Source organism: Lygodium microphyllum, chromosome 3, assembly GCF_053477565.2.
Source record: "Lygodium microphyllum isolate KBCC chromosome 3, Lygodium_microphyllum_v1.1.10, whole genome shotgun sequence".
Taxonomy (NCBI): Eukaryota; Viridiplantae; Streptophyta; class Polypodiopsida; order Schizaeales; family Lygodiaceae; genus Lygodium; species Lygodium microphyllum.
The window spans coordinates 110,121,584-110,142,616 of NC_141137.1; the positions used below are offsets into that span (position 1 = coordinate 110,121,584).

General features: G+C 38.8%; 1 protein-coding gene across 1 annotated transcript; it reads left to right on the forward strand.

The window, feature by feature from the left end:
- Positions 1-12,648: 12,648 nt before the first annotated feature.
- LOC148038742 (uncharacterized) lies at positions 12,649-15,475 on the forward strand. Its single transcript, XM_087675464.1, has 3 exons — positions 12,649-12,937; positions 13,066-14,198; positions 14,523-15,475. Exons 1-3 carry the CDS (start codon positions 12,907-12,909, stop codon positions 14,868-14,870), a joined length of 1,512 nt encoding a protein of 503 aa, XP_087531590.1. The 5' UTR covers positions 12,649-12,906; the 3' UTR covers positions 14,871-15,475.
- Positions 15,476-21,033: the final 5,558 nt, after the last annotated feature.

Genomic DNA, 21,033 nt, shown 5'->3' on the forward strand with positions numbered 1-21,033 from the left:
GTGGGCCACTATAGTTGGGATTGTAGCACCTTGCGGGCTATAGTATCTCCATTGAAGTGTCCTCCAACAATTCCACCATGCACTTTAATCAGCACATCATGCATTTCATGCTCATATACACATCTCCACAATGGCCATTTTGTCCTAACCTATAGAGTTGGCCGAAAAACAATTGATAGGGTTGAATCTTAAGGATAAGATGCCTTAGCCTAGCCTTCTCAATAGATCTCTTTGGTAGTCCATGCTCTAGGATCTAGACTATGTCATCAGTCTAGTAAGGCATCAAGTTGGCTTTGAATAAATCTTTTTTGTTGGACATGCTAAAAAGTTATGCATCGGGTAGGTAATCTATAATGCCTTGTCCAACAACCTCTCTTATGGTTATGCAGGACATGTGATTTGCCTTAATGTTGATTGCCTTTTCATATGACCATAGAAAATTCAAACTCTAAAAGTAAAAGTAACCATCGAGCTATGCAACTTGTAGAGTGATCTAGCAATCAATGCATAGTTCAAAACAAAGTGCCGATAGTATCCTGTGTGTCCTAGGAAAGCACTGAACTCCCTTATAGTTGGTTGGTGCCAGTAGCAAGTTGACAATAACCTTGATCTTAGAGAAGTTAGTGGCAATGCCATTCTTGGACATTATGTGCCCTAAGATACATCCATGTTTCACTCAAAACTGGAACTTTAGGGGGTTCAAAGAGAGACAATAAAGGCTACATCATTCAAAGATTACGCGAAGCTTATCTAGGTATTCATGCATAGATCGTCAACAAATAATTCTAGCTCCCGCCTAAGCATGTCATTGAAGATGGCGCACATTAAATGCCGGAAGGTAGCAAGTGCATTCATTAGCCCAAATGGCATGATTATGTATGCAAACACACCCCACTCCATGGCAAATGCTATCTTATGCCTGTTGTCATGGGGTGTACTTGAACTTAGTTGTGACTTGAGAAGCCATCTAGGAAATTGTAGGCCTCTTTTCTTGCTACTCTCTCAAGCATGTGCTCCGTGTAAGGCAATGGATAATTATCTCTCTTAGTTGCAGCAATGAATTTCTTGTAGTTCACACACACTTGGATTTTCCTGTTCTTCTTCAAGTCGATCACAATGGGTGACACCAATTCCATGTGCTCAATCTCGTATATAAGTCCTACCTTCAATAAGTTATCAATTTCTTCCTTCATAGCATGAGCATGCTTTGGATTCATTGGGTAAGGTCATTGTTTTACTAGTGTTGCATCAGGAGTGATTGGGATGTTATATGTCATAACCCTCAAATCGACTCCTTTGAGTTTGTCTAAGGACCAGGCAAACATGTCTATGTACTCATGAAAGAGAGCAACAAGATCAGCCTCCTCTTGCTTGGCTAGGTCATCAGCTATAGACATGGTTCAAGGCTTCTTCCCTTCCTCTGCTAAGTCAACTTCCTTGACTTTGGCAAGTCCTTTTATCGGTTCACTTGTTTGTCATTGTCTCTTTGTGCCCAATAAGATCACTACCCTGTCTCCTTTCTTGAATTTAGTGAAGTGCTTTGGTAGGTCTCAGGGTTTCTTTTGTTGTTTGACTTTTGACCCTTTTGATTGTCCTCTATTTTCCTCCTTTAACTGTCTACGCCTTAGGTGGACTAGCAAGTCCCCTTTGGTGTATCTGGTTTTAGGTGGTTGGGGTATCTTTGGATCACTCTCAAAGCTTACCTCTAATTCTGAGTTGAATTCACAACCCTTGCTAAAGGATGGAGTTTCCCCTGGTGGTCGCAGCTCTTAGATCGACTTCATCCACCTATAATAAATCATCTATATAATGAGCATTCAAAGGGTATTAAGAAATACCCTTTCTTTACATGCTATAAGGCCTTAAAATGACCCATTTTACTTTACTAAACTTACAGTTTTTTTTTAAATTCTAATTAAAAAACAATTTTGTAAATATAATCCTATAAATTTTACTAAATGTAATACCCTTTCTTTTGAACTCATGTGGTATCTTACATGTTCTATAAGATGGACTCCTCGAGCACACTAATGATAGGGTCTTATCCCTTGGAGTTTGAGGTGCGGTGGCTTTATGGGACTCACAAGTTGTCCGGGTAACCTGCTTATCATCTTCTTCCTCATTCAAAAATGGTAGTTCGATGGTGGCTAGTAGTGCATCCAATCCCACTCATCTGCGGGGCAAGGAATGTACCTCGTCAATCGTTCATACGAGTTCCTGGTGTTAACTGTCAGACGAACAAGGTGGAAAATTTGGAAAAGCTAAAGCAGAAGAAAAAGGCCAAGGCAAAGTGAAAGGAAGACAAAGGCATGCCAAGAAAAATCTAGAGACACAAGAAGTGCAGAAAAGTCCTAAATAATGGAAAAAGACACACAACGAAAAGCGCAAGTCAATACTTTTGTAAAAGAGCGCAAGCGCATCATGATTTAATTTAAGGAGCGCCGGGCTCTCACCCATGCAATTTGTAAATGTAGGCGGGCGGTGGAAAGGAAGCTAGGAAGATAGAAGGACAATGGGAAAAAGGGAGTTAGGCCACGGCCAGCCATGTAAAAAAGGGGATACGGGGATGACCGCTCAAAAGAGATTTAGGGTTTTGTATATAAAGTTGAAAAGGAAATGAGAAGCTCATTCTTGTGTGTGGCCAAAAGTGGTTCTCCTCTTCTTCTTCTTCTTCTTCTTCTTCTTCTTCTTCTTCTTCTTCTTCTTCTTCTTCTTCTTTTTCTTCTTCTTCTTGCTTGCTTGAGCTTGTGCTTGAGAGAGGAGTGTGAGAGTGTGAGGGAGTTCATCAGTAATACCAATGTGCCTAACCAAAGAGCCTTCTTGCAAGCCTCTGTGGTGGTGGCTGCAACGTACTCAGCCTCGATAGGAGAGGGGGTTGTGCATTTTTGCACCCTGAACATCCAATCAACATCACCTCTAGCAAAGATGAAGACATAGCCAGAGGTGGAATTTCTATAGTTTGCATATCCTGCATAATCAAAGTCGATGTACCCCACAACTCCTATATCCTCGCCACCATAATATATGCATATAGTTTTTGTGCCCTTCACATACCTCATGATACCCTTGACGGCATCCCAATACCATATGCCAAGTGTAGCCATATAGCGTGCCACAACTCCCATTGCAAATGATATGTCAAAATGAGTGGCTATCATTGCATACATCAAACTACCCATGGCATAGATGCATAAGGGATCTTGGCCATCTCAACCTTCTACTCATCAAACTATAGACAATCCGCTTGACTAACCTCCTTATGAGAAGGTTGAGGGTATTCAATAGGCTTACCATTTAGCATATGAATCCACTCAAGGACTTTCTGGATATACTTCTTCTGTGAGTGATAGAAAAGGAGCCCCTTAGAGTGATTGCACGTGATGCACATCCCAAGAATATGCAAGGCTTGTCCCATGTCCTTCATCTCAAAGCTCTTCTTGAGTTGAATTTTCAAGGCATCCAACTCATCATGAGCTCTCCCAATAATAAGCATATTATCCACATAGACTACTAAAATCATAAGGCTGCCATCATGAGCCTTCTTCCTATATAAACACGGGTCCATAGCACTATGACTATATCCCTATGAATGCATAAAAGCATCAAAATTGTGGTACCATTCCCTAGGTGCCTGATTAGGCCATAAAGGGTCTTTCTAAACTTACACACTAGGTGTTCCATGCATTTTTCTTTAAAGCCCAGGCTGTTGCATATAGATCTCATCATGCTGTCATGGGAATGTTTGCCCATGAATGGAAAAATAACATTTTTTGTTGTTTCTCAACCACTCTAGAACTTTCTAGAGAGTTCACAAAATAAGTTGTTCTTCCTACTTCAATCACTCTTATCCTTCACTTCTATTTTCATTCCAACATAATATTCCATACTTTGGTCTTTCTGCCTTGAGTCATATGTTCCCACCTTGAATAAAGACAATGTCATGACTACCTTGAAGTTAAAACCCACTCTAATTTGCTTCTTTGACCACAAGTTGTGATAAGTCATGTAAATTAACAAGCATAAAACATAATGTAAGACTAGGTTATTGGAACTCTAGCCCTTTGATTCTGCCTTGTAAGCTTCTTTGTCACTATGCTTGAATGGGAAAACTACTCTCTTAAGCTTCTTATAATTCTCAAAAGTATATATGGTCAACCTAGTGCACACATGACATTGTGTAAATGACTTGATATGACTTATGAGACTTTAAAACCTTTGCGTATTAAGCTTGTGGTAGAGGAGGATTAGCCTGCTTTTTCCGCCATGATTTTTGGGCAATTTGAAGACAGGTCAAGGCACCATGGATGGAGGAGGGAGAGAGGAATCTAAGCTACCACACAAAGGAGGAGGTCACGCCATGCAACCACAAGCAACATAAGAAGACTCAACTTGACATGTAAGTACCTCTCTTTCCATGTATTGACGGAAATAGAAGGCCACTCTTGGCTGTGAGAAACAGGGAAAATGTGTATAAAGAGGAGGGCAACAACACATTCATGGGGGATTCATGCTCATTGAAGAAGAAAGAAGGAAGCTTTGAACATTGTTTGTGTCTATGTCTATGAAGTAGCAACTCTCTCCTATCAAGTGAGCCTCTTGTTCCACTTCTTGATCTATATTATCAAGGCATGTGGGTTGTACTTAAAGGCCCAAGCTTGCTTTTTTATGGGCTGAATCTCTATTTTACAAAGCACCTCTTGCATGGTTCAAGTGGTACATGTATTTGTGAAGAAGAAGAGAAGGGCAATGTCTTATGTACGTACCTCTTGATGTAGACTCTCTTCTCTATCAAGAAGAGATCTTTGGGAGACATAAAGCTCTGATTTTGGATTGTCATATGCAGCCCAACACTCTTTTTTTTGGGCTAAATCATGTCTCATTGATGCTCCATTTCTATTCTTATGGTTTATGAAGAGAACATGCTTTGCTTTCATTTGTAATTGCTACATCTAATCACTCTTGCCTTGAAAAGACATTGAAAGTACTCTTTGGGAGATTATTTGTGTCATCTTAGATTATCCTTGGTAGCCCAAAATAGGGTATTAATGGGCTGAAGCTTTATTTGTAATCCTCTTCTTTAATCTTGGAAAAACATGGGCTGTTCTTGGTTCTTTTGAGTAACTACAAGTTATACTCTTCGTAAGAAATTTTTGAAGGACATCTTTTGGCACTGTTATGTGATACTTTTGGTCTCTTCTTCTCAGCCTAAAACAAGGTATTTCAGGGCTGAAACCTATAAACACAGATTCTTCTTCATCTACAATCATTGCAAGTACAAACTAAACTTGTGATTCCCTCTACATAGTATCTTACTTCCTCTTCATTCAAGGGAGGTTTCAAAGAAGTCTTTTGGTGATTTCTTGCCATGCTTTGGAATTAATCTTGGCTCTCCATAACAGTCATTCCATAGGCTGAAGCTTTTATGCAGCTGCTTTATTCGTGTTATGTTGATCAAAGCCATGAATCTCATGATTTTTTCATGAAAAACTAGCAACAATGATTCTATTTCCATAACCGTGAATCATTCAAAGGCTGATATAGGCAATCTTCATCTTGAATCTCTATGTTCATTGTACTAATCAGTTGAAAAGAGAAAGTGTCTTAAAGATCTTCTCCATGCCTAGGCTAAAATAGGCAGCTATATTCATAGGCAAGGAAGGGCAAGACTCTTCTTGTATCAATTGAAGTTGTACTCCTGTTTACAAATCATCCATCTTTGTGAACATAAGTTTCAAGCTCTTTCATTGTGTTAACCCATTTATTCAACTGTCTTATGTATAACCTGTCTTTCCAAGATAAGCCAAAGTATATGGTGAAATGCGGTTGTGAAGTTTCTCTTGAACCTATAAACATTCACTTGAATCCTACTTATCTCTTGAAGACACATCTCCATCTATCTTGTCCAGTTTTCTTGCCAAACCCCTATGGTGACCTTCAACCCTACGCACTGTGACAATGCAAGTCCCCATGTAAAAATGCCATCTTTACATCTATTTGATAATCAACCAATGCTAGTACCAAGTACAGGGTCATCATTTTGAGCACAAGAGAAAAAACTTCATCGAAATCAACACCATATTGTTGCTTCAAACCCTTAGCTACTAATCTAGCCTTATAAGCGGGATTGGGTGTCCCTAGGGATACTTTTTAGCTTGTATATCCACTTGCATGGTAGTACCTTTTTGCCACTAGTCAAATGAACCAAATCCTTATGGTTAGTCTGTAAGGAGTCAAAATCCGATTGTATAGCCCTATCCCATACGTGACTATCATATTTGTGCATGGCCTTATCATAAGAGAGAGGATCACCTACATCAGTCGCCATAACATAATCCATGGAGGGCATAAAGCACTTAGTGACATCTAGCTCTAGTAGAGCATTTCAAAGCAAGCTGACCCTGCACAATAGGGGCTTGGGCCACTAGAGCATCAGCTTGTTGTAGGGCATCTATCTAGCTATATGGAAGCAGGAGGCTCCTCCTGAAAGATCACCCTGTGTAACTCAACCACATGCTTATGTATATTTTCCTCATGGAAAATGATAGCATGGCTGTGGATAACCTTGCAATCTTGTGGATCCCATACTAGGTGATAGCCCATCTCACCTACATCCCCCTAACCAAGAAAGATGCATTTCATGGACTTAGGATCTAGCTTATTGCACTTGTCCTTGGGAACATGGCATAATGTCTCACAACCAAAGACGTGCAAATGAGCATATGATGGAGGTTTTCTAGTCCATACCTCCTCTACAACCCAACAATCAAGAGTAGTGCAAGGGGACATGTTAATCAAGTGTACTACAGTAGAGTAACTGCCTTAGCCCAAAAGTGCTTGGGTAAAGCTGCCTAGCTAAGCATACTATGGACTCTCTCTCGAATCATCTTGTTCATGCATTTGGAAATTCCATTCTAGGGGCAGGTTTTGGGGGTGGTCAACTGATGCTTAATATCCCATTGATCCCAAAACTACTCAAAATATTTTGAAAAATAATCACCCCCATTATTTGACATTAGGCATTTCAGCCTATACCCAAAGTGGTTCTCATCAAGATCAAGTCAAGGCTAAAAGATAAACAAAAAGTCCAATTTTTACTTGATAGGGAAAGCTCAAACCTTATATGAGTAATCATCAATGAATGTGATAAACTACTTTGCACCACCTAGCAACAGACATGGTATGGGACCACTTACATCCGAATGAACAAGAGCCAAAGGCTCACCCATGTACTTCATGCCAGACTTCTTATGCGTACTATGTGTCTGCCAACCATATAAACAATAATCACAAGACTCAAAACACTTATAGTCTAGGGGTGAAAGATATTGTAAACTAGTAAGCATTTTCATTCCTTTCAAAGACATGTGCTTGAGGCGACGATGCTAAAGAGATACATGTGGAATCACATCCATAGCCAACTGACCCAAATACAAGCAAAGGATAGAGGGTACTAGACTTAGCACCATGTGCAATAACAAGATTTCCATGGGTAATCTTCCATGAGGAATCACCAAATGAGACAACATAACTTGCATCATCCAAGGTGATAGTAGAGATAAGGCTCTTCGCGAGATTCGGTACATGATGTACATCATGAAGAGTGAACATGCTCTCCGAACCAAAATGCAAGTGGACATCACTAATACCAACTATCCCCAATTCCAAGTCATTACTCAAATGGACAGATCCAATCATACCATGATAGGAGTGAAACCACACTCTATGGGCAGTCACAAGAAAAAAAGCCCCTGAATCTATCAACCAACAATGAGTATATCCTGACAAAGCACCGGTCAACTGTGAAGCATCCAAAGAAAAGGCTGTCAAGATAAGATCATCAGTTACATCAGGCTACTGCACCGCATTAATCTCCTCAATGTTGACATTAGACTTGCTAGACACAATGTTGCAATCATCATTCTTCTCTTGCACTTTACCCTTTCCCTTTTCCTTACACTTGTCTTTGCACATTTTATAGCATTGTGGCCGAATATGACCTACTTTCCCACAAGAATGACAAGTAAGATTGAACTTACGGCCACAGGACTTATTGCGAGATTGTCCATGTGTCCTAGACTGAGACTTGTTACATCCTCTACCATGGCGATTTCCATCTTGCAAGCCTCTCATAATCAATGCATGGGATGTACGGGAAACATCCATATTCTTTCTATTCACCTCTTCTATCAAGAGGGCACTTTCAACATCCTATAATTTCAAACCATCCTTAGTGCAAAGAGCCATATAGAAAGTATCCCATAACTCAGGTGGAGTACCAAGTAGAAATAAAGGATGCAAAGTATCCTTGAACTCAATCTCTTGTTGTGAAGCTAAATGGCTGATGATATAGTGAAACTCATTTAAGTGTGTAGATATAGAAGTCCCTTCCTTCATGCGAAGATCCATCAATTGTTTCAGCCAATACATTTGAGATGTAGGACACTACTTATCATAAAGATTCTTAATCTGTGTGTCCAAAGCTCATATGTAGTCTAATTTTCAGTTACAACATTATAGTGAAGCTACTTAGAGAGTGATAAAATGATTGTGGACTTGCATAGCTCATCTAGTTCATCCCAATCCTCGGCTGTAATGTTTTTGTGTTTGGCGCCCTCATTTTGAGTGGTCTAACCTATAATTTTTGTACTAATAACTGTAATATCTAGGTCTTTTAATAGCTATAATTGGTCACATCCAATTTCTCAATATTAAAGATAGCACTATCTTGCGAGAATCACTAGCCATAATGAGACCAAGCAAGTATATAGAAGGGCAAGTTGGGCTGCTATAATACCCTACAAATCAGTCCCAAAACCACTATTAAATCAAGTGGGAGTTAGGAGATATTGCCAAAGTAATGAGCTATCCACAAATTGTAAGAAAAAACTATCAAGTCTAAGTGATTGCCCTAAAATAGAATGCATAGAATTGAAATGATAGGTTGTTGTAATAAATTGCAACAATATGCCAACAACCAACTGTGAGCAACTAAGGAAAAAGCTAGAAATAACTGGCACTAAAAACTATCACAACTGTAGTATGTCAAAAACCATGCATGCAATATGCATAGATATCATGCACATGGTAGGTCTCAAAGGTAAATTAAGAGAACTACTAGATGCATAACCCACTAAGAAAAGCTCAATACGTAAACTAAAAGCACATAAATACCACTTGCAACACCTTGACAAACATAAGTACTAGGTCCAAGCCAAGAGATCAAATCAACCCATGATAGGGTATTTGCATCCAATAAATATCAAGAGAGCTTGTCCCACTACCTTACTGTAATAAGCTCAAGCTCAACTACATAAACCAAATGCTCTGTAGTACATCCAAGTGCCAATGTGGCTTACTACATAAATCCGAGTAGCCCCCATTGAAGCAAAAGTCGAATTCCAAATGAGGAAGCAACACTCAAAACATCATGCGAATGACATCGAAGTATCCAAGGTCCATAGAGTATACATTCGAAAGCATTGAACCTAAGCAGTCTGCAAGACTTTGATTGTAGTGTCCAAGTAGCATCCAAGGATAGGAATGATAGCCAATGTCAAAGTATCCACTCTCCAATCTCAGCTTAGGAGCATATCATAAATATATCCATAATCATACATGATAACCAAAGTGTCGGTACATCCAATATGTGGTACATGAGTAGCTTCAAAGCACAATAAGCATAATCTTTATTATACAGCTACTTGTTGTCTGCTATGAATAGTAGGGATATGACAGTCAAAGTTGAGTGAATGCGAGCTCAAGCGAAGCCCAAAAGCATTCTAAGACATGTGTCAAGCATCCCCAAGTGTCAAAATATTCAGACATCAATACTAAGTCTCGAAAGCATCAAGTGACAAGATGCATATGCTTTTCCTAGATAAATGACATTCAATGCTATTATTATGACAATGAAATCTCTAAGAAAACTGAGCCAAATGTGTGCTCAAATTAGACCAAAATTATAACCATACTATCCAGGCACCAAAATCGTATCCTCAAAGCATCAAATATACATTATGGAATTTAATGTTTGGCATCCAAACTAGAATAGTTCTGTTTTGTGTGAAATAGAGAGTAGAAAACTACACAGAATCAACTCTAAGAGTATGCAAATTTGTACCTCTCATTGTGCTCTTCATTTCTAGCTATAGAATGTCTAAATTCAATACTGCATGCAAAAGTTATGGCCAAAATACGACAATGCTGGCAAACTGCCATAACTGTCCATGAATTCTATAACATGCTCTGTATCCAAAAAAAAATGGATAAATTTGTTGTTCTCATCATAATAAGCACTCAACAAGGCTCAACTAAGCATTGGGAAGCTCCTCAACAAGCGCGAAGCAAGCTGGAACAAGTTGGAAAAAGGAAAGACTTAATGCATACCTCAAGAGAAAGAAATAGTGCTTGCCATGAAACCTTGAGTTGAAGCTTTGAATTGGGGTGGAAGTAAAGGACGAAGAAGCTCCTTAAATGGTTGGCTCTGATAACAATTGAAGGGAGTGAGTGTGGAGTGGGAGCATGCGAGTAAAAGCAAGAGCTATGGTGGAATGAGCAAGAACGAGAGAGCGAGAGACACAAGATGTGGAAACTCCAACAGTCACAATGTGTGACATGCCTTCCCTTTATTCAAATATCACTGAAAGAATAAAGAATAAACTGACAGTGATGGGTGTTCGCCACCTGTAGTGTACATGTGTGTGGGTACAATTAGTGTAGTAATACACATGTGGCTAGGCATAAGTGCCTTTACACCCAACACTCACACTCTTGCTCTAATACCAACTAAATATTATATATATATGCAAAACAAAAGGAACAATGGTATAAGAGATGGAGCTCAAGCAATCTTCATCTTCATTCCTCTCTTCTTTTCATTGTTAATTGAATACACACAAAGTATCTCCCAAAAGTGATAGATACCTTTTGACCTTCTAAGTTCCTTCACACACATCTTCTACTTTATTTATGCATATATAGGATATAGACGTAGCGTATGTCTATTTCTCAATCATTTTTCCATTTCCGTAGAAGGCAAACAAGGATATCATCATTATATAACATAAGGAAACATCATGGTCTGTGTTTTTTGCTAAGAGGAAGGAAATCCTTTATGGAGTTCTTGAGAGAAGAAAACTCGACATTTTAGCCTTGTAGAAGATTAAAGTGGATGCCACAACCACTAAGGTTGGATGGGAGATCATTCCTGTGATTTCGGTCTACGCATCCAATGCATTTGCGAGAAGGGTGGCATAATGGGAGTTCATGTAAAGGATGATAGATGACTACTCCATGCTGCTTCTAGGAGATTGGAATATGACAGAAAGAAAAAGTTACCATTCCTATGAAGCCTCACACATGGGCAAGGAGGAGAGTGACCAATTAAAAATGCTTGTGAACACTCACCAACTTAAGGACTTGATTGTGGCAACGGGCTCATTGTGTGTCCACCTAACACAATACACAAGGGGCCAAAACTGGAGAGCATCCATGCTTGATAGAGCCTCCGCCAATTGTGACGCATGGTGGTTGTTCTCAGACTATCGTATGGAGGTCCTAAGTAGTTATGTGCCATTGGACCATGCACCTCTTCAAGTCACATTCAAGATAACACTCTTGAGAGCTATAGATAATGGAAACCCCCATCCCCCCTCAGGCTCAATACATCCTTTCTTAATGACCAGGAATTTGTGTGATTTCATTTTCTTCATAACAACTTGGCCCGATATTGCAAGTCTATTAGCTTGCATGTGTGAACAATGGCCATTATATGCATGTCAATGGACATGCGCATGGCACGTTTCTAAGTGCATGTATTTACACTTTTTTAATTAATATAACCTCATTGAAAAAGAAGCCATAAAGTTAGGGACCTAGTTCAAATAGATTCAAGCTCTAATGAATAGATTTCCCTGAAGGGAAACATTGTGCAGATCAAAATAGGCATCACCTTTGTGTGCCTTGTGCAGAAGCCATGATGAATCAATTTAAGAATTACTATGGGAATGTCAAGAAGTGAGGGGCCTCTTTCTTGAGGAAACAAATGAGATGCGCAAGCATTCATGGCACAATCAATGTTAAAAGTGTAATGTTCGGCGATCTTGGTCAATTGAATGAAGGCTCGACCAACTTGTGAAGTATCCTTCACGTATTAAGACATGGTTCATATAATAAGGCTTTCGATAGGGTTTGAGCTGTGTCTTCTTTGAAGACTTAAAGGATGTAGTGCGGGATGTCGAGACGAGCTCACAGAAATTTTCAGACTGACGATCGGAGTCTGTATGCGGAAACTGGACAGGAACTAAGCATATCAAAATGCACTACCATTTTATTAGAGAGAAGGTTATGGATAGAGAGATAGAGTAAGTACATGTCAAAACTATTGGGGGTGAGTGTGTGAGGGTGAGGGACTGGGGAGGAGAAGCTCTCCATCTTCTCCTCTCTTCTTCTCTTCTCTTCTCTTCTCTTGTCTTGATCGCGGTCAAGAAGCCCTATGGGTCCTTGACCAAGTACATCCCATGCCCAGAGGATGAGCAGGACTGGATGCATGTCCTTGCTACAATTGACAGGTGTGAAACGGCTTATATAAGACTGCTTATAAGGCTATGCTATGGCTAAGGCTTGTATGACATCGATGCTTTTGTAGCGTGCCCCATGTTATGTGTGGGTTAGAAGTAATCGGTAAAACATACTTCTCATTATATATTTTCGCATTATGAAAACGGACCAAGGCCTGTCGTTAGGCTAAGTGATCACAGTGTTCAGAATGAATTGGGATTTTCTAGAGCAACAAACGTGACATCCAGGTCTGCAGCAGATTTTCTTCGGAGCTCCATTTCTTCTGCGTATGAACGTGTGTATCATGGTGCTCATTCAGGTATTTCTCGAGCTGCACGCTGCTCTCACATGGAGGAGCCATCAACGCCATTACCACAGGGTAAGCACTCTCTCTTGATCATCCATCAATGCCGCACACGCAAATCTACTACTGACTTGTATCTTGGCATGCCATGAAGCCATCGTCTTGATCATTTGTCTGATTTTCGAACATTTTGCTTTGTTCAGAACCTTCCTTGCAGCTACAGGTGAACGTCAGGCCGACATCACTGCAGACACCATTAAAGCACCAAATTAGAACGACTGGCCTTATGGAACGGCGTACATTTGATGGTACATATGACCCGGGGCTGATCATGGCTACACTTGACAAGGAACTAGCCGAAGCAAAGGAGCAACATCAGAGCCTGGGAGAGCGATGCAATCAGATTTTAGAGCTAATGCTAGCGTTTGAACAATACCGCCTGTGTGCAGAGAGAGAAAATCTTCAGCTTCGAGCTCTCAATATCGAGTTGTCTAAGCTTTTTCATCGGCGAAAGGAAATGCATGTCAATTCTATGAGGCAACTTTCCTTTCCTGCATCAGACAATTGCAGAGTTGCTTCGCCAAGCAGACAGATGGATAGCTACCTGGTCAATGAACCATACATTGGCCAGGCAGACCATGAGATCATAACCAAGCCCGATTCAATAAGGCCATTGACAATGCCTTCAAGTCCCGTGCAAGCTGCTGATTACATTGCAAGCCAGCTTTCTGATCTTTCTATTGATTCAAGCAAGCCTTTCGAAACGAGCTTTGAAGAGATGGCTGGCCATGCTTATGGAGGAGGAAGAAACCGCCCTTGCCTCATTTACATAACGTCCCCTGTCATGCATAAAGATTTATTTGCTGGCAGTGAATCACGTGATGCGAGTCATTCTTCTTGGGACAAAATGTGCAAGTCTAGCAGTGATCTTTCGGAGCAGGTTGATTCACCTTTAAAGCCGTCTAACATCAGCACAGAGAGTTCAGCTTTGTCAGCAGATTATCCCCGAGCATCGAAGTCATCTCAAGATTTGAGAACTCCTCTGCACAGCTCGCCACCGACTGACCTTTCTTCGACTAGCACCTTCTACAATAAGCATACTCCATCACCAGAAGCAAGCAGCAAAGACTCAAATTCAAACCACGGCTATGGGAGCAGCAACAGCAGCTCTTGCACTCCGACAGGTCCTCTCCCTAAAAGCATTTCCATTCGAGTAAAAGGCATGGCCTTGAAACCGAAAACAGAGAGCAGAACCTCTAGTTCTGATTCTGCAACAGGCCGAAACACCCGATCATTTCTTCCATCTCCACTTCGTCCACATCGCCTTCAGCTTGAAGTGAGTATAAAACTGTGCCTTCTTGAATTACAGAAATGCTTGTAACTAACGCAAAAATAGGACAGTCTAACTGGTCCCTGTATTTCCATTCATCTTAGAGCACAAGACAAGGATTGCCTAAGGTCGCAGAACAAGTGCGGATTTATTCAGGATAATAAGTTACACAAGTGTAAACGCCTCGTGTTTGCTGATTAAATGAGCTTGCTTACATGAAATCCATAACAGAGAGCTGGCAGTTTGCTACTAGCTGCATCAGTAACTTTTCACCACTAGTACAAATGATGTCGATCCTGTTAAGCATTGCGCGATTGTATTTGTTTGCAGAGTCCTAAATCTGGAATAAAAAACAGCAGCGAATGTGCTACTATGGCAGGAGAGGCTGAGTACGAGGCATATGAACAGGGGACTTACAAGACAGAGCTGTGTAACAAGGGGCTCGAGTGTCCTTATGGAAGCAGGTGCCAATTTGCTCATGGTTTGGAGGAGCTTCGGCCAGTGATGCGTCACCGGCTCTACAAGACCCACCCCTGTCGGATGTTTATGGCCGGTCGGCCTTGCTCTTATGGTCATCGTTGCCATTTCCGGCATTCTCTCAGACCTGCAGACCACACGTCTATGGGAACTGGTCAACCTGTGATGCTTTTGCAAGACCATAAAATTAAGCAGACTTGATCATACGCATTGGAAGCAAAATATGAGAACAGCGCTCTGCAGCAGCTGGGGCAACAATCCCTTAACGACTTGGTGTTTATAGACAGATTATAATTACACATACTTGGAATTCGATGCGACCATGGAACAGAAACCAGAACTCAATTAGACATGGTGTTTATAGACAGATTATAAATACCCATACTTGGAATTCGATGCGACCATGGAACAGAAATCAGAACTCAATTAGACTAGATCATAGGAATCGGGAAGAAATTATCAGGGCAGCACTTTCTTAATTACTTGATGTTTATAGACTAATTACAATATCCATGCTTGGATTGATGCAACCATGGAACAGAACAGATTTGGAAGGAGATTGTTTTTGCGATTGCTAGAGATAGGGCAACAGATTCTTAATTGATGACTCGGTTAATTACAATTTACGAGCACCATGCTTGGGTTGATGCAACCATGGAACATAAATTGGAAAAGGAAAATGCTTGCTTAGATCATAGGAATTGGAAGGAAAGTATCACTGCAACACATTCTTAGTGACTCGATGTTTGTAGGCTAATTAGAATTTCTGTGCTTTCGGTTTGATGCAAGAGAGGCGCAGAACTCACACTCAGAAGGTTCCTAGAAGGAAAGTACTATGTATGTATATATATATATATATACAATTTCTATGCTTTCGGTTTGATGCAAGAGAGGCGCAGAACTCACACTCAGAAGGTTCCTAGAAGGAAAGTACTATGTAAATATATATATATATATATATATATAAAATTGTTTTTTACCTTCCCAATTCTCAATGGCTTAGTGTTAATACACAGCAAGCTAGGTTAAAGCGGCGAATAAAGTGATGCCCCCTTAAAAAAATGCACATTACTTCAATTGAGTGATAATTTTGTAAAAAAAGATGTTGCTTTTTAAATTATTTAATATTGTGATATACATATTTTTAAAAATTATAGATGAGCTTACCATGAATTAAACAATTGAGCCATGTAAATTTTTTATATTTTGGATTTTATTAAACCTTAAAGCAATGCACCCTTGAGTATAACTCCATTGGCCTCTCAAACTCTATTACTCTTTTATGAACCCTTCGCTTATAACTAGGGCTACTTGAAAAAAAAATCAAAATGCACAATGTTTTTTCTTTGAATCCCATATGACATAAATAGTTTGACCATTAAAAAACATTTAGGGAACCAACTTGGAAAAAAAGTTATAATGGAGGATTGTTAGATGATACTTTGTTGGTCCCTTTACCCTAGTTAGAATTTCAAGTACCATGCAGAGTTGGAATTTGGATGTAAGCACGTAATTGAAAAGATGCACACAAGGTGTTATTCCAACGTTTCTAAAGGGTACAATATCAGGTTGGAATTTGGACACAAGCATGGAGTTAAAAAGATGCACACGAGGTGTCTTTCCAAGGTATCTAAAGGGGGATGTTAACTACACACTTGTATGTGAAGTATACACTTCTTATCACATAATAATGCCTTGCAAATATAAAATTTAAGATCTTTTGCTACAAGGGTGTAGATACTATGCGGCTTGGTGAAGTTTCTTAGGTCTTCTCTTTGAGTTTGTTTCCTTGCTCATAAATAAGAGCTTCCATTGAGTTGAGTTTTCTATCTGACACATTTCTCAAGATTGCTACCACATGATTATATCATTTGTTAGGTTTATCTACACTATTAAGTAGCACATCAATAACTTCACCTTCTTCAATATCTTCATTAATAGAAGATAATTGCACCTTCAAGCTTTAAATTTTTTAAATCCAAGGAATCGTAATTTTTTACATCTAGCTTCAAAATTTCCATTAAAAGATTTATCTTTGAGTTCTTTGCTTGGAAGCCGAAGGTGTTATCTAGCTTTCCCCAAGCTTCTTTTGCTTTTATAATCCCCAATATGTGATAAAGGACGTTATCAAACAAGTCCCATGCTCTTATCTCGAGTGCTTCATTATTTTTCCTTTTCTGCATTGGATCATTAAGAGGTTGGGATTCTTCAAATATTTTCCAAATATCTTTTCTCATTAGATGGTATATGTTTTTCATTTTCTAGGTGCGAAAACCATTCCTATTGAATTTTTTTACTACTTCTATTTCAATTATTCTAGGAATGGAGAGGTCGTATTGGTGATAATAAGAGCTCTTATTGTTGACTTACATGGAAATGTCTAACTCTGCACAAAGGAAGGAAAATATTTCAAAAATTACAAGCATATGTATTAATGCATAGAAATCTTTCCATTTATAGTATCATATTTTGGAATAACAAGTGTCTCTTTGGAGGTTCGGAACTACTTGTACTCCTCACCTAAACCATCCAAGCATGTGGCCACTGTATCATCATCATCAACCTATACTTTAATAGATCCAAGAGTTTCAACAATCCTCTTAATCTTCAATGCATAGTCATTGATAGATAGATTGCCACCCTTGACATTGTCGAACTTAAACTTTAACCGTAACTTTTTAGCTTTGATATTTGTGCCAAATAGCTTAACTAGGTTAATTCACACTTCTGCAAGAATTTCTACATCCTGTAATGCCCAATCATATTATCTAAAGTAGTGATAGAAAACAAATACATCACTTTTTGAGCACCTTGGTTCCATCTCTTAAATGCCTTGGGGCTTGCTCATAGCCATATCATTTTCCTCCAGTAACTCTGGAACCTCAATATTATCTCTTTCAATGTAGACCAATAACCTTTAATCATAGGAAAATTAGTTAATCTGAACTTCCAAGCATGCTTGGGGAAGTTACTATATGTATATCCTCTACATCACGTGTGTTCGAGGCCCATTTATAAATATCCTTATCTATGAATTTTTTCTAAATAAAACACAACCCTTTTCTATTCAATTTGTAAATAGCCCCTATATATTACATCCTTCTATATATATATATATATATATATATATATATATATATATATATATATATATATATATATATATATATATATATATATATATATATATATATGGTATTTTAAAAATATATTATTTTGAACCCACGTGATGCACACATATATTCATGAGTAACTTACCTGAGTAAGCATGGAAGTTATGCTTGTCAAGCTTGTCTAATTAAACCCTCAAACATTGTGTAGTGAACCCAAACATTTGCTCATATCAATAATCTACTACTTCAAATAAATTATCACTTGTATTGATCTCAGTACATAATCATATGCTAAGCAACATCTATAATATTAGATAGTCTACAAATATTGTTTGTCACACCCAACACATGCAACCTATTTGCGAAACGACATAGTTTGCAAATTTTCTAAACCTTACTAGATTCTCATATGAATAGCCTTAAATTCTCGAACAAAGGTCAAGATGCACACATCACATGAATTAGACTACACAGTCTGGTGCGCAGATCGGACGCAGGTAGCTCACGTAGTGAATTTCCAAAGGTCCCCAAGAACAAAGCACTCTACTTTTTAGCACAAAAACCAATGTAAAAACAAGCACGACATGAGACAAGAGACAAATTGGGTTGAATCTCCCCCATGCCTTGTGTGAGCGCTTCACAAAGCATGTATTTAATGTATATTTCCAATCTTTATGCTCAAAAATAGCCCAATTACAAAAATATGACAAGCTTTTAGCTTTTGAGTTTGCTTTCTACCAAAAATAGGAAAATAAAGCTAATGGACGGTGCCCAAAGAGTCTGGCACGCCCAATCTCAATGTCCAAATAAAAATAACATATCCAGGCGCATAAGCGCATACAAAATAATAATAAATAATCGATGTCTCTATAGACATAATCAAAATATAGGCGTGGCGCCTATCAAAATATAGTCCAAAGGTCGAAAACCCGCTAGACTCCAATGCTTTCCTCCGCCACTACTGCTATCTCTACACATCAACTGAAGCATTCACAATCGTTAGTAAAATAACACAATTAAACCGACAAAAGTGAATACCTAGCAGTCTTCAGCTACATAAATAAATCAACTGGTTAGAAATAAATCCTAACCTTAATTTATTACGAGTGCGCACTCTAAACTCATAAACGTTTATTAATTTAATATGCATTTTGCGGAATCACCCGCTATGGAATCACCCATGTACACACTAAATTAATGAAACGCCCGAAAAGGACAGGCGTCCCCATCAACTTCTCGCACAAAGAATCCTCTTTGCGTATGAGCCCCGGTCATCTAAGTTTACGGAATCCACCGTAAAACCTCACGGAATCCACCGTGGAATATGCCTCCTGGCATCATACCCCCGGGGTGGGATAGCAATTGACCTCAATTGCTATTAGCTCAATGTGGAGCTAACAGAGTGGGGAAAGCATTTAGGTCTCTAGCGTGCATCCATTGTGCTTCTTCTACAGGATGGTTCTTAAATTTCACTAGATATCTAGAATACCTTCGGCCAGTTCTAGTGGTCATGTAGTCAGTATCTATGATGGCTTCTGGTTCAAGTATTTCAGTCTCTTCTTCTAGTAAAGGTGGGTTTTCATAGACAGGGTGGATAGGTAATTGTCCTCTAAATGGTCTCAATAAACTAATATGGAAGGTATTATGAATTTTCCAATGTGATGGCAGTTCTAACTTGAATGCATTGTCATTAATCTTATGAATGATTCTAAATGGTCCGTAGAATCTAGGGGCTAATTTGACAACTGGATGTCTATCTACACTTTGCAGTCTACGCTTTTCTATTCTAAGCCAAACATAATCATCAATTTTGAAATTCATGGCTTGTCTTTTCTTGTTGGCTTGTTTGGTATATGATTGTTGGGCTTTAGCAATCATATCCTTTACCTCATCAAAAATAGTGTTATGCATAACAGCAATATCATCGGCACTTTGTATTCTATTAGACAAAGATGCAACAGGTGTAGATAATCTATGTCCATAAATAACTTCAAAAGGTGCTTTCTTTGTAGATGTGTGCGGTGTATTATTGTAAGCAAACTGTAATAAATGCAAATGAGTATCCCATGTTTGAGGTTTAGAGATAGTGTATGCGCGTAAAAGATCTAAAATAGTGCTATTTGTGGCTTCTGTTTGTCCATTTGTTTCTGGATGAAATGCAGATGAGAAATCAATCTTTGTGCCTAGATTTGCAAACAGTGTAATCCAAAAATTATTACAAAATCTAGAATCTCTATCTGAAATAATCACTTTCGGCAATCCATGGTTAGTAAAAATAGTTTTCAAAAATAACTGTGCTGCTTGTGATGCTGTTAAAGTTTTCTTACATGCAATGAAATATGCTTGCTTACTAAATCTATCTACAATTGTCCAAATCATGTCATGGTTAAATTTAGTATTTGGTAAGCTAGTAATGAAATCCATAGATATATGTTCCCAAGGTTTAGATGGAATAGATAAAGGCATTAATAACCCATACTGTTTACCATGATGTCTTTTTATTCTTTGACAAATCAGACATTGAGAAACAAAATGAGACACATCTGCATCCATATGCGGCCAATAAAAATCTTCAGTTAACATGCGTAATGTAGAAATGATACCTCTATGACCTTGATATGGGGGACAATGAATTTCATTTAAAACAAAAGATCGGAATGGAATAGTAACACACAGTCTCTTTTCAAAGAACATGAATCCATCATTATATGACAATGAATCAACAGGAATGAAATTATTTTGAACTAATTTTTGCCAATTAGAATGAAAAGTAATATCCTGGTGATATGTGTCTTTCATAGCAATCAAAGAATCAAAAGATATGATAGAAATGTTATGAATTGCAGGTCTTCTACTTAATGCATCAGCAACTACATTTTCTTTTCCAGGTTGGTATTGAATAATAGGATGGAAACTTTGAATGAATGAAGCCCATTTGATATGGCGGTCAGAAATTTGGGGTTGGCTAAGTAGATGTCTAATGCTTTGCTGGTCGGTCTTTATCATGAATTCTGAACCCATTAATTAATGCTTCCATTGTTTCAATGCTTGTACAACTGCTAAGAGTTCCTTGTCATAAGTGGAATATTTGAGCTCAGAGGGTTTCAGCTTAGAACTAGAATATGCTATTGGATGGTTATCTTGCATTAACACGGCTCCTATTCCTGATCCGCTAGCATCAGTCACAACTAAAAAGAATGGTCTGTTAAAGTCAGGCAATTGTAGGACAGGGGCATTGGTCAATGCACGTT